The sequence below is a fragment of the Ambystoma mexicanum genome, chromosome 2q, assembly GCF_040938575.1.
Source record: "Ambystoma mexicanum isolate Mex_15411 chromosome 2q, UKY_AmexF1_1, whole genome shotgun sequence".
Classification (NCBI taxonomy): domain Eukaryota; kingdom Metazoa; phylum Chordata; class Amphibia; order Caudata; family Ambystomatidae; genus Ambystoma; species Ambystoma mexicanum.
In genome coordinates, this window is record NC_090924.1 from 79,322,365 (window position 1) to 79,334,567 (window position 12,203).

The window sequence follows — 12,203 nt, forward strand, 5'->3', positions numbered from 1 at the left end:
GAGTCAAATTCTACCATTATTCTCATTGTGAGCAAGTACAGTCAGCCTTGTTCCTGGCATCCATACCGTCTATGCTGAAATGCAACCTTTTAGGCCTGTACTTTGAAACAGAATTTCTTGATGTATAAGCGCCTTATAAATGCACAATAAATAAATACTTTAGACACAATAGTGTGGCAAAATTCTGTTAGTCCCTTCGAATCTCTGAAAAGCGTTTTTTCACGCACAATCTTTTGTAGGGCTATGTGAGGAGGGGAGCCTTGCACCAACCACTTTTTCTTAAGATCATGCTCTTCACTCAAAGGTCCTTGTACACACTTGCGAAAATGATTATCCTCCCATGGGTGTATGTTTGAGCTAGGACTGAACATTGAATGCCACTTTTCAACCACAATCTTTCGGGAGCCCTCACAAGTTTTTGAACGCTAGCAATGATAGCTGCGATGGACTATGACGATTTAAAAATGTCTTCAGACTCCCCGCCCATTTTGTTTACCAGCAGCTGTGATTTTTGGTATATTGATTTGGCGACGTGCCATACATCATTAATGCTTTGTGCGGGAACTGCTCTCGCATGACCTTTGCTAATTCAACGCGCCTGTCAGTGGCTATCAATTCTCTTTTCAATCCCCTTGATAGCATAAGTTCAATGGAGTTAATGAAACCCTATTTCTCCATGGCAACAGAGGATGTACATTCGGAAACTTTCACCACGACACAACTATTTATGGCCTGTCCATGTCCTGGAAGTGTTAACTGTAGTATTTGGCCGAATATTTAGAACTCTCCATCACTTCAAGCCTGACTCTCTTGCCTGTAAGAGCACTGTCTATGGGTATCAGTTTGGGGACTGACCAATAGCAGGGAACAAAAATTGTCTCCAATATTTGCATTGTGTGGGTTTAGCAATTAACTCAAGTCCTACGAATGTACAGAAACTTGATATCATACTAAACCATGAACCACTGAATAACAGAGCACAAGAACAAAGTACATTTTCAACAGGTATTTTTCCAAGAATGAGTTGCGCGGAACACAAAAATGTGTTGTGGTTGGGCACACAGCTCCCCTTGATCTGCAGTTTGGTGCCTTTGACTGCTCGAGTAAACTTCGCCAATGACTGGTGGATACGTCCTGTGCACTACCCATGGTGAACTCGGGGTCATGCACATCGTCATTGATGAAATCACTGAGGCATCTTCGGATTTCAATCTGTGATATTTCTAGATTTTTAAAATATGTTGGGGAAACTGGGAACATTGTGTCTTTCTTTGACAAATTGTTTTGAGGGTGTGGTTTTGGTGAGAGGATCGGCAAGTAATGAAGTTGTCTGTGTTGTCGGTCAGTTCTGTTGGACATTGTGTGCTGTAACAATGATTAAGCGTTAATTTCCATGGCTCTTTGGTGATATTCAGTTCAAATTATGTCCACTGCTCCTTGGCATCCTGATTCTGGACCTTGGACGAGCATTTACAACCTCAAACGTTAGTTGCTTCCAAGTGACCGGTTTGGCAAGCAACATCATTTGTTAGTGTGTTATCTGACTCATCCTCTGTTCTTCGTAGGCCTCTAATACATAAACAAAAAAAACTAGCATTATTTCTTTCACACTTAGAAAGCATATAAATAACAACCTGCTCCAGAATTGCATCTTTCATGGATTTGCATTCTCTCGAATATTCCCAGTCGTCGGGCGCTGAATCCCTGGTAACATTAAAGCAGTTTGCCTTGAAACGGCTTGTTACTTGAGTGCTCCATTAGTCATCTTGGGTCAAACTGACCAAAGCCGATTAAACGGGTCTCTTTAGTTCCTCTCTGGGTGGCAATCTTCAGATTTTTTTAACTGCACGTTTAGTCTTTGAGTTGTTCTCTGCTAGAAATGCGTCTTTTTTGTCTATTTTTGCTAGTTTTTCCAATATAAATCTTCGGATTTGGTTCTACTTCACTCCTCGCCTACGGCAGCGAGTGTAAGCCGATCCCATTGCCTCTGAAGATGGCAGACACAAGAAGGAAGAGCTGCTTTAAGGCCTGCTAGGCATGTCACCGAAGAGCTTTTACATTGAGGATCTTCATGTACAGTGCCTTTGTCTTTACCCGGACAGTAACTTGGCCAACTGTACCATCTGCCAGTCTTTCATCCAACACCCAAAGGACTGCAACCAGAGGTTATGGGAAGAAAGCTAAAAAGGGACATTGACAACATGCGCGGACTGCACTTTCATCAACTGTTGACATCCTCTCGATCACCATTCTGGCACCTAAAACGGTCGTCGATGGTTTCGTCGTCCTAAACACATCGGGGAAACAACAATCGTCCACGACTACAATTAGTTCATGTATGCCATCATTGTTTACAACCATGTCGATGACCCATAGTCGACCTAGATCCTCTTCAACGACCAATACCATCTCGTCCACGGCCAAGGCAACTCCTTTCCACAAGTTCACTTAGTTGACCAATTCATTGTGTGGTGAAAACTGAATCGCTACCATTCCAAAGCTCTCAGCAAGCGCATCTGCATCGTCGAGGATGCCTATTCAAAGGCCATTGGCCTCCCCTGTCCACAGCGATTCCCTTCTGTAAAGTGATGTTATGTCAACATTGGCCTACCTTCCCAGACTGAATCATGCTCAGCACTGTTTTCTGTAGTTTAATTTGAACCGCCTGCAGTCACCTGTCCAGCCATTGCTCCTCAGAGCAATTATTACAGCAGGGTGCAGATTCAGACGTGGAGATGTTGCATACCAGTAGTTATGTCCTATGATGAGAAAGGAAGAGGACCTGTGCCTCCTGTGGGACTGTGCCTCCTCCAGCCCCACCAAAGTAGACCCTTCCCATACCAAAAGACCCTCAGCAACCACCTCCTGTGACCCTGATTCTGAGGAGCAGCCCCATCGTTCCTGCACAGGTTCCGACACCATCTGGCTCCAGGGAAATGTCAATGGACATTCTCTCCACAGTGCAGACATTAGTCTCAGAGCTCAAACTACGCCTTCCTGCTACACCGTTGCCTTCTCCAATGCCACCAGATAGGTTCCCAGCAAAGGAAGGCGTAATTCCACTGCCACCCTCCTGACCTCAAGCAACAGTGCCACTGTTGACTTCTGTCACTCATAGAAACTGACACAGACCGTCAGATGTTTCTACATGCATGCCCTATACAGATGAGCTTTAAGATCTAGTGCCAGGTGACGGTGAGCCAGCAGACCTACCGCCAAGAGATTCACGCCCAGATGAAATTGCCTCCTTTCATACCCTCAAATTGGCTCCTTTCATACCCTCAAAGCTTTTTGGTCTTCTCCCCAAAGAGCAGAAAAAGAGGGTTTTCTGTGTCCAATAGCAGGAGGCTATGAAAACATCAACAGTGGCCATTCCAGTACTGGAAGATATTTGGGAATTATGGACTCCTGGTAATGAGAACCCCCTTCTCAGTGCCTTCTAAGGAAAGCTTCTATAAAAAAAAAACATAAAATAACAGAGTCTGCACCCCAGTGCCTGCACACACAACTTTGTCTGGACCCAGTTGTCTATACAGCTGCCCGCAAGCGTTCTGCCAATCCTTCCTCTCCCTGTATATCTCCAGACAGAGGACAAACAGCTGGACGCCTTTGGAAAGAGGGTCATATCTTCAGCTGCTACGACCATCAAGGCGGCCAACTCGCTTGCTATCCTCTCCCACTACGCTCATGAGCTGTGGTTCAAGCTTGGGCCAATGCTAGACTTCCTCCCACATGACAAGCGCTTATACTGTTACCAAAGGTGAGGCAGCATCAGACCACACCATCTTTATAGCCCTGGACATAGCGGATACCGCATTCTACCAAATTGTTAATGGTGCCATGTTGCGCCACCAGTTGTGGACAAAAGCCACCAACTTCAGACCCGACGTCCAATCATAAGTGGTTGATATGCCTTTTGGGAAAAAAGGTTGACAAGATTCTGCAAGGCTGACACAGATAGCACATTTCTGGGCACTCTACAACAGTGCTGCCAGTCCTTTAGTTCGGGAAAAGTGAGGTTCTCACAGACTTCGAGGGACTATAGATCCTCTTACTGTCCACAGGTAGCCTGAACTGGCACTGCCCGAGGAGGATATAAAGCTAGATATCAACCCTACAGAGGAAACCAGCAACGACGCAGAGCTTCCTCCAGAATTCAAATACCAAAGCAGACCCAACCAGGCAGTGGTGGGAGGGAAGGGGGTCGCGGGGTTGCCAACTTTGTCAAATGGCGGAAACACATCACCACCGACAAATGGGTGCTATCCATCATTCAACAGGGCCATACCCTTGAGGTTATTGGGAAAGGCCCCTCCATTCCTCCTGCCGCAAGAATGGGAAAGCATCAATTCTTGCTTCTTCAGGCGCTAAGGTCCCTCCTAACAAGGGAGCGATTGAGCCTGCTCCACCGCACCTCTGAGACACCGGAGTATACTCCAGATACTTTCTGGTAAGGAAGAAGTCCGGGGACTGAACCCAATACTAGAGCTCAGGAGACTCAACAAATTCCTCAAATTCTGGATGGTAACGCTTCAACACATTTATTTTATTTATTTCACTTGTTGATAGCACCCAACCCCGATAAGTATCACAGCGCTAGGTTTCATTGGTTGGAAAAAGACAGTTGAAGGGTTACATTATACATTGGTACGAACAAGACAGTTGAAAATGGAACAGTTGCTGGAATACATAATTAGTACAGTTTCAGCAGTAATGTTAGTAATATACAGTTGGGCGTGTTTGTTGAACAGAATGCTTTTGAGTTTTTTTTTTTATGGAAGATCAGGTAAGAAGGCTCATCTTTGATAGATGGAGCGAGAGCATTCCAAAGAGTGGGAGCAATAAATGTGAAGCTGGCTCCTCCCGCTCTTTGTCTGGTGGATCTGGGCGTTGTAAGGGAGGAGGGAGAGGAGATTCTCAGGCTGCAGGGATTTTGTTTTTTGGAGGTGCGCATGGTTAGGTAAGTGGGTGCTGTATTGTGGATTCAGCGGTGGGTGATTGAGAGGATTTTAAACTCAATAATTGCCTCGGTGGGCAGCCATTGAGATTCACGTCTCACTAGAGAGATGTGGTCAGATCTTTTTAGGCCCCAGACAGCTCAGAGGGTGTCATTTTGGATCAATTGTAATTTAGTTCGATTTTTGGTGGAAGTTCCAGCGAGTATGGCATTGCAATAATCCAATTTGCTGCCGATAATGGCTTTCGCCATAGTAACGCTGCTGTTCGGGTAGAGCAATTTTCTGAAGTGGTTAATAAGTTTAGTGGAGTAGGCGGCAGAGGAGGAATCATGGTGAGTTCAGGTGGACTCTGGACACGTGGGCGTTGTTTCCATCAATGGAGAACGGAGGCAGGGTTTAAGTGTTTTAGACTGTGTAGGGAGCCTTTGATGAGGAGCTCTGTCTTGTCATCTTTCAGGCATAGGTGGTGGGTAGCAATCCAGGCCTAAATGATGCTGTGAATCTGTTTGATGTTGGCTGAACCGAGGCAGTGATTACAAGCGAGTTTGAGGAGAATTTGCTTGTCTGCAAAGTTGGTGTAGGGGATTCAAGGCTGTCCAAGTTGTCAAAGAGCGGCTTAGTATACATATTACACAGGGTGAGAGAGAGGCATGATCCTTGAGGGACCCCGTATGAGCATGGGGTAAGCCGCTTCTGATCCGGCGATGATCCCAGAGGATTGTTCACTCAGAAAAGAGTTTATCCAGTTGGTTGTTTTATTGGAAAGGTTGAAGGTGGAGGAGAGATGATGGCACAGAATATCGTCTAAGGCCGCTGAGACGTCTAGTAGGAGGAGGAGGGCAAGGTCACCTGTGTCCCAAAACGGCATTGAGCTGAATCTTGAGGTCCAGGAGAGCAGGCTCTGTGCTATGTCTTGGTCTAAAGCCAGATTGGTGTGTGCCCAGGTTATGGGCTTCAAGGTAGGATTGAAGTTGTGTGTAGGCTGTGCGGTCCAGTATTTTAAGTAGTTAGTTTACCATTGTGATGGGTCGGTAGATTGTGGGGAGGGTGGTGTCTTGCGATTGTTTTATGAGCAGGGGCGTGACGCACGCTTTTTAAATGGATTTTGGCACCATATTGAAGTTGAAAGAGGCGTTGATACATTTTGCAATGATAGGAGCAACAGGGTTTTGCACACATTTTGATGAAATGCGATGGGCAGAGGTATCATTTGCAATTTGAGGTTTTAGTTGATTGATGGTGGTGATTACTTCAGTTGGTGATACAGGGGAGAAGTGGAAGGGAGGAAGGGATGGCTCACGGTAAGCCAGTGGTGGGTGCAGCATTGCAAGGAAGCAAGGATTCTCTGAGGATAGTTTTCTCTGAGGTTATGGGTCTTGTTGGCGAATGCAGACTGGACCAGGGAGCACCAGGCTTTGTCTTTAGGAAAGCTTTCTATGGGCGGCGCTGGGGATTAGAGCTCTTTGAGGATTTTAAATCGTTCTCGAGCATTGGAGCTGGCCTCATTGATTCTGGTCTTGTAAATGCTGGCTTTGGTGGTAACAATGGCAGTTTTATAGGATTTGGCAGTTGTAAGAAAGGCCTCCCTTATGGAGAAAAAACCCATCCAATCGCCATAATTGTTCTTATGCACGTTTCAGTTTACGGAGGGGGATTAGTCTTTTTTGTTGTCGTTTTGAGAGGTGCTGAAACAAGCTATTCAGTGTTGGAGAAGGAAGCATTGGCATGCTACTGGGCCATGGAAAAGTTGAGACATTTTGTTTGTGGGACGGATTTTGTTATTTGTACGGATCATAAAACCCCTGAAAGAAATATTGAAGAATAATAATTTAGCTGATAGTCTGTCGAGATTGAGAGGGAGGAGTGATACTGGGCTGGAAGATGAGTATGGAAATGGTATTTGTCAATACAGAGGGGATCGTATCAAAGGAAGAGTTGTTGTAGGAAGAGAGAAAAGATGATGCATTCATACCAGTTATATCGTACTTAGTCTGGCGTGTGGCAAGAAAGGTGGATATTCAGCAGGAGGTGGCTCCCTTTTGGGAAGTGAGGAATGAGTTAGTGTGACGGGAGGAGTGCTATTCAGATGGGGGCGGGCTGTTATTCCCAAAGGAATACGCAATAGAATTATTGATTTAGCTCATGGAGGTCATATTGGAATTACAAAAAACAAGGAGTGTTTTACATAACAACTACTGGTGGCCTGGTTTTGACAAATGTATTGGGAGGAGATTGTTGGATTGTCAATTGTGTATCAAAACGGGAAGGGAGAAGAAGTGAGAAATCGGCCTCTGGTGGAGGTAGAAGTGCCAAATGGGGTCTGGAAAGACCTAGCTATGGATATTTTGGGCCCGGTGGATCTTGGCTATGGGAGAGGTAAATTTGTCTTGGTCGTCATGGATTTGTTTTCCTGATGGTGTGAATTAAGTATTGTGAGCGAGATTTCGGGGGAAAGCATGGTTAAGAGATTCAAGAAGTGTTCGGTAGGGAAGGTGTTCCCGAAAGCATTTTGACACACATTAGACCGCAATTTAAAGGTGGTTGTTTTAGCAGGTATCTAAAACAATGTAGGGTGAGGCATAAGAAAACTGCTCTGTATCACCCCGAAACCAATGGATGTGTCGAAATGCTGAATAGATGCATCATGGAGAACATACGAATGGCTTCAGAAACAGGTTGCGACAAAAAGGTGGTGATTCAGGAAAGAGTATTTGGAATGCGGATGTCGCCACATACAACCACAGAAATAAGCCCTTTTGAATGCATTAGGGGCCGAAAACCCAACACTGCAGTTAGTCCACCATGGTTGGGCAGAAGCAGGGAGAGTGACTATGTGGTGGATGGTGTGAGAAGAGTATTGAAGGAGGAGGAATAGGTAAGCCAAGAGAATGTGAGGAGAGGTAAGAAGGAATTGTGAGTAGAATGCGGTGACATGGTGAGAATCAAGAAGGGGGTTTTGAGGAGGACAGGGGAGTCACTGTACTCCGATCCCGTGAAGGTTGTGGCTGTGTTGCGTGGTGCGCTACGAGTGGTTGGTGGTCAAGTGTGGAACAAGTATAGAGTGGCAGTGGTGAAGAGAGATTGAGGGATGCTTTACAAAATAAACGGAGGGAGATGTGTTATAATGTTGGCTTGTTATCTTTTGTTAGCAGGCAACATCATTAATGTGCATTCTTTGATGTGATGCTTGATTGTTTACTTTCGTCTGGGGTTCTATGTTTGGGCAATTGATGGCCAGCAAGTCTTGTTGAGGATGTGCCTGTAATACTGGGGGTATTTTAATGTTATGTAAGCTTAATAAAGCTATTAAAGATATGACACGCGTCCTGGTGTCATTAGCCCAACAGTTTGCCCCCCTTCCTTGGGGGCAGATGATCACCCATCTGCCCCCAGGGTATTGCCCCCATCCTTTGGAGGGTGGCGGGGGGAAGGGGCTGCTTACATAGTAAGCAGCCCCTCCCCACCCCCCCACTTCAAAATCAAATCCCTGGTGTCTAGTGGGCATTGCTGGGCGCTGATCGAGCGAACCGCGCCCAGCAACGCTTCAAAAAAGGTGTCCTAGGAAAGGGGAGTGTCTCCCCTTTCCAAGGACACCTCCTTCGATTTAAACAGCACAAGTGCCATTCAGATCGAGGGCGATGGTGCAAACCCACCTTTTTATTTTCACTGCGGCAGCCATTTCGGCTGCCGCAGTGAAAATTACTTTCGTTTTCATGTCGGCGTGCATTACGCACGCCGACGTGAAACTGAAGGTAATCCAACACCCGGGCCGTGAGGGGTAACCTCCCCCTTACATAATCCAGGGATTGGATTACAGTTTGGGATCGCATAAAACAAAATGCCAAAAAGGACGAACTCTCATCGTTGGCACTACAGAGGTAATGTCAAGGACGAGATAGCTCGTCGTTGGCAATTAAGAGGTTAAGGAACTGGAGAAACCTGAGGTCAAATATCAAGAAACTATTTGTAGTGTACACATATCGAAGAGGCTATAGTAGCCAAGACAGAAAAAATGTAAACCAGCATTGTACAAACCTTAAACACACGGCCAACTGAGTCCCCTAAGGATCTATTGATGGAAAATCCCACCTTGGCTCAGACTATATCCAAGTTCAACTTAAGGAGTATTACAGAAGAGGAACTTCGCACTATTCTTACCAAACTCAAGCCATCCACCTGTAAAGGGAATCGGTGTCCAGCGACAGCCATTAAGGCTTGTTCTGAGCTTCTGATTAGTTTGGTCACTAGCATTGTGAATGCTTCTTTTCAAGAGGGAAGGGTTCCAGGATCACACCCTTGCTACAAAAAATCTGATCAAGACCCGAAAATTGCTACCAACTATCGGCCGATTTCCACCTCTCCCTTCATTTTGAAGATAATGGACAAAGTGGCTTACGAACAACTTCTGTGCCACATAAGACTACCCTATTTTGAATGATGGTAGTCTGGTCTTGGACCCAGTTTCAGTACTTAACCGGCACTGCTGGAACTGAAGTCTAACCTGACAACGAACATCAATGAGGGCTCAACAATGCTGCTGATGTCCGTGGACTTGGCGGCTTTCGATTTAATGGATCACCCTCTCCTTGAACATATTACAGAATGTAGCCAATTTTTGTGATCAAGCGATTGGATGCATTCATTCCTAGGTAATAAAACTATGCGGGTCTGCTGTAAGCAAGCGGAAGCAGACCCGGTTCCACTTAGCTATGGCGTTCCCCAAGGAGCATCCTTATCTCCGGTTTTATATAATATTTTCACGCCTCCCTTCTTTCACATGCCAGAGGAGAAAAGATCTGCTTCTAAAACTATACGGATGACTCGCAATGTCTCATCCCTCTAACTGGCCTTTATGAGAAAGATGCCTAGCAGTATCAGAAGTTTACGATCTAATACATGAGTGGATGGATATGAGCGGGCTAGCATTGAATCATAATACTGAGCTTGTGATTGTTGGCTATAGGCCTAGACTTGCAAAACTTGATGCAGATTATGAATCTTTCTGCATTGCGAATCATGACATTCCCACGAAAGAAAAAATAAAAATATAAGGAGTGACCCTGAGCATGTCTGCCCAGGTTAATAGTCTGGTTTCAGCATCAGCCTATTATGTTCGGCTTCTCGCACACATTCGTCCTTACCTATCCCAAAAGGGATGTGAAATGATTGCCCGAGCCATCATTTCATCAAAAGTTGATTACTGTGGTTCTCTTCTTGCAGGGGTGGGAAAAACAGAACTTGCTACACTCCAAGTGGTGCAAAATAGCACAATTAGAGCAATCATGGGTATGCGAAAGTACGCGCATGTGTCAGAGGTGCAAAGAAAACTGCACTGGCTACCTATTGCTGAGATGATAGATTTTAGATTGCTTACTATCACCTACAGATAAAGGATCCTTCCCTGCCTACACTGCTCACAGCCTTAAAAGTTAACTGGTTGTGCGCTCTCTTCACTCAAACAGTGCGCTAATTCTGCATGTACCAAAAAACCTCACTCAAACTGGTAAGAAACAGGGCTTTTTGGGTGGCTGCTAAATGGAATGTCTTGCCTACAGATTTTAGAAACTGTGCGACCTTGGAGGTTTTAAAAAAAACAACTTGAAACGTGTTTGTTTAGCTAAAGTGGGACGGCTAGCTATTTTCCATCCCCCCAATCTTTGTTACTGTCTGCTTTCGGCACCCGTATGCCTCCGGGCCTCTTTGTTAGCACCTCATAAATAATTTCAAGTAATGGAGTTCAGGGTCCAAGGCGAGGGTTTAGCTGCAAAGCGTACTTTTCTGAAAACCTGTATTGAGCAGGGCTGTGGTGTAAAATGAGGGGATAGTTGCACTACTGTGGTGCTAAGGATGGAGCCAATGATCGGGGCCTTCAGTTTACTCTAGTACCAAGACCTGCGTGGGGCCTTGCACTTCAAAATTGATTGCATTCCCAACTGCATCTTTTGCCTGCAACCATGACAAATTTCCCAACCCCCTTAGCAGCTCTCTTGCTCCTTCAGCTAAAATGTAAACAAAATGACAATATGTATGCCACCTTGTTTGTAACTGAATGTTGTTCAAAAACAGCCTTGGTTATCACAGGATGCATCCCATGTTGCAAGAGTTATGTATCCAAATAGAAGCAGTTGGTCAGCTGTTGAGCACAGGGTTTGGAAACCTTTCCACTTTGTCTTTTGGTAATTTGAGCTGAGCTGGAGAGAGCGATTGATAGTATTACAGGACCCTTCTTAGTATGACACACTTATTCTGTTCTCTGCATAGGACGAGAATAAAATGGGAATTGAGTTGATAAAAGCTCTTTTGAGCTAGCGTTGTCCTTTTCAGGGCTACATTTCTAGTCATTCATGCTTGCCCTTTTTTCTCCTGTGTCTTTTGCAGTCCACACATGAAGGTTACTTTTCCTGTCTTGATATATGGGCTCAGTTTCTGGACTACCTCACCAATAAAATTAAGAGTCGACTTGCTGACAAAGAATCTGTGCTCAAAAGGTAAGACTCATCACCCTCCTTCTTGGGTGCCTTTCTACCACTTGTGGTGTTTTTGCGAGTGTTCAATGCTATAGGGTGAACAATAATTCTGTGAAAATATAGAAAATATGTGCCCATTCTATGTATTTTCGATAGCTGCTGTTCATTCTCGGTAAGGTGGCTTCATGGAAAGGAAAAGAATGCAATACAAAAGGTCAAATCCGATCATGCTCGTAAAATCCAACTTTGGGCCTGTCAAGGAAAGGGTACCGCACCTTTCAACTTGCCACAATTTAAATGCACACCTCAGCACCATTTTCATAGGCAATCCAAGCAAACACTTTTTTAAATTGTTTTTATTTTTTTAAAAAACAATTTTATTATTTTTATTCAAACCACAAATAACAAACCAAACTCAACTTACAGTGGATACATAACTTGCTCATAAATACACATACATTGTTACATTTTCGCCCACTGTATTTCCCGTCCCACCCCCCTCCCGAGCCTACTTTCTCCCATTGTTAGTCCCCACCTCTTGTGGTGGGGAGTCCTCTTCCGCCACGCTTATTCAGTCATCATCACTTGGTCCATCATACGAAGGCCCAAATAGTTCTGCTATTAGTTGTCTCCAACCCGCTAGGGCACCAGCTTCACCCTCTATGTCCCCTTTACACGCTTCCTGCCATGCCACTGTTTCTGCCTCCGCCCACTTCTGCAAGTCCCTCCACCACGTCTCCACTTTGGGCTTGTGACACGCTTTCCATCCCATCGCAAT

The 12,203-nt window shown here is 45.1% G+C and overlaps 1 protein-coding gene across 2 annotated transcripts in view; it reads left to right on the plus strand.

The window, feature by feature from the left end:
* Nucleotides 1-12,203, plus strand: part of XPO6 (exportin 6) — a 1,073,945-nt gene that overhangs the window by 435,144 nt on the left and 626,598 nt on the right. For both annotated transcript variants that reach the window (XM_069646882.1, XM_069646883.1), the window contains exon 9: nucleotides 11,337-11,446. In XM_069646882.1, the coding sequence (XP_069502983.1) occupies nucleotides 11,337-11,446 (110 nt within the window). The remainder of the gene's footprint in view (nucleotides 1-11,336; nucleotides 11,447-12,203) is intronic.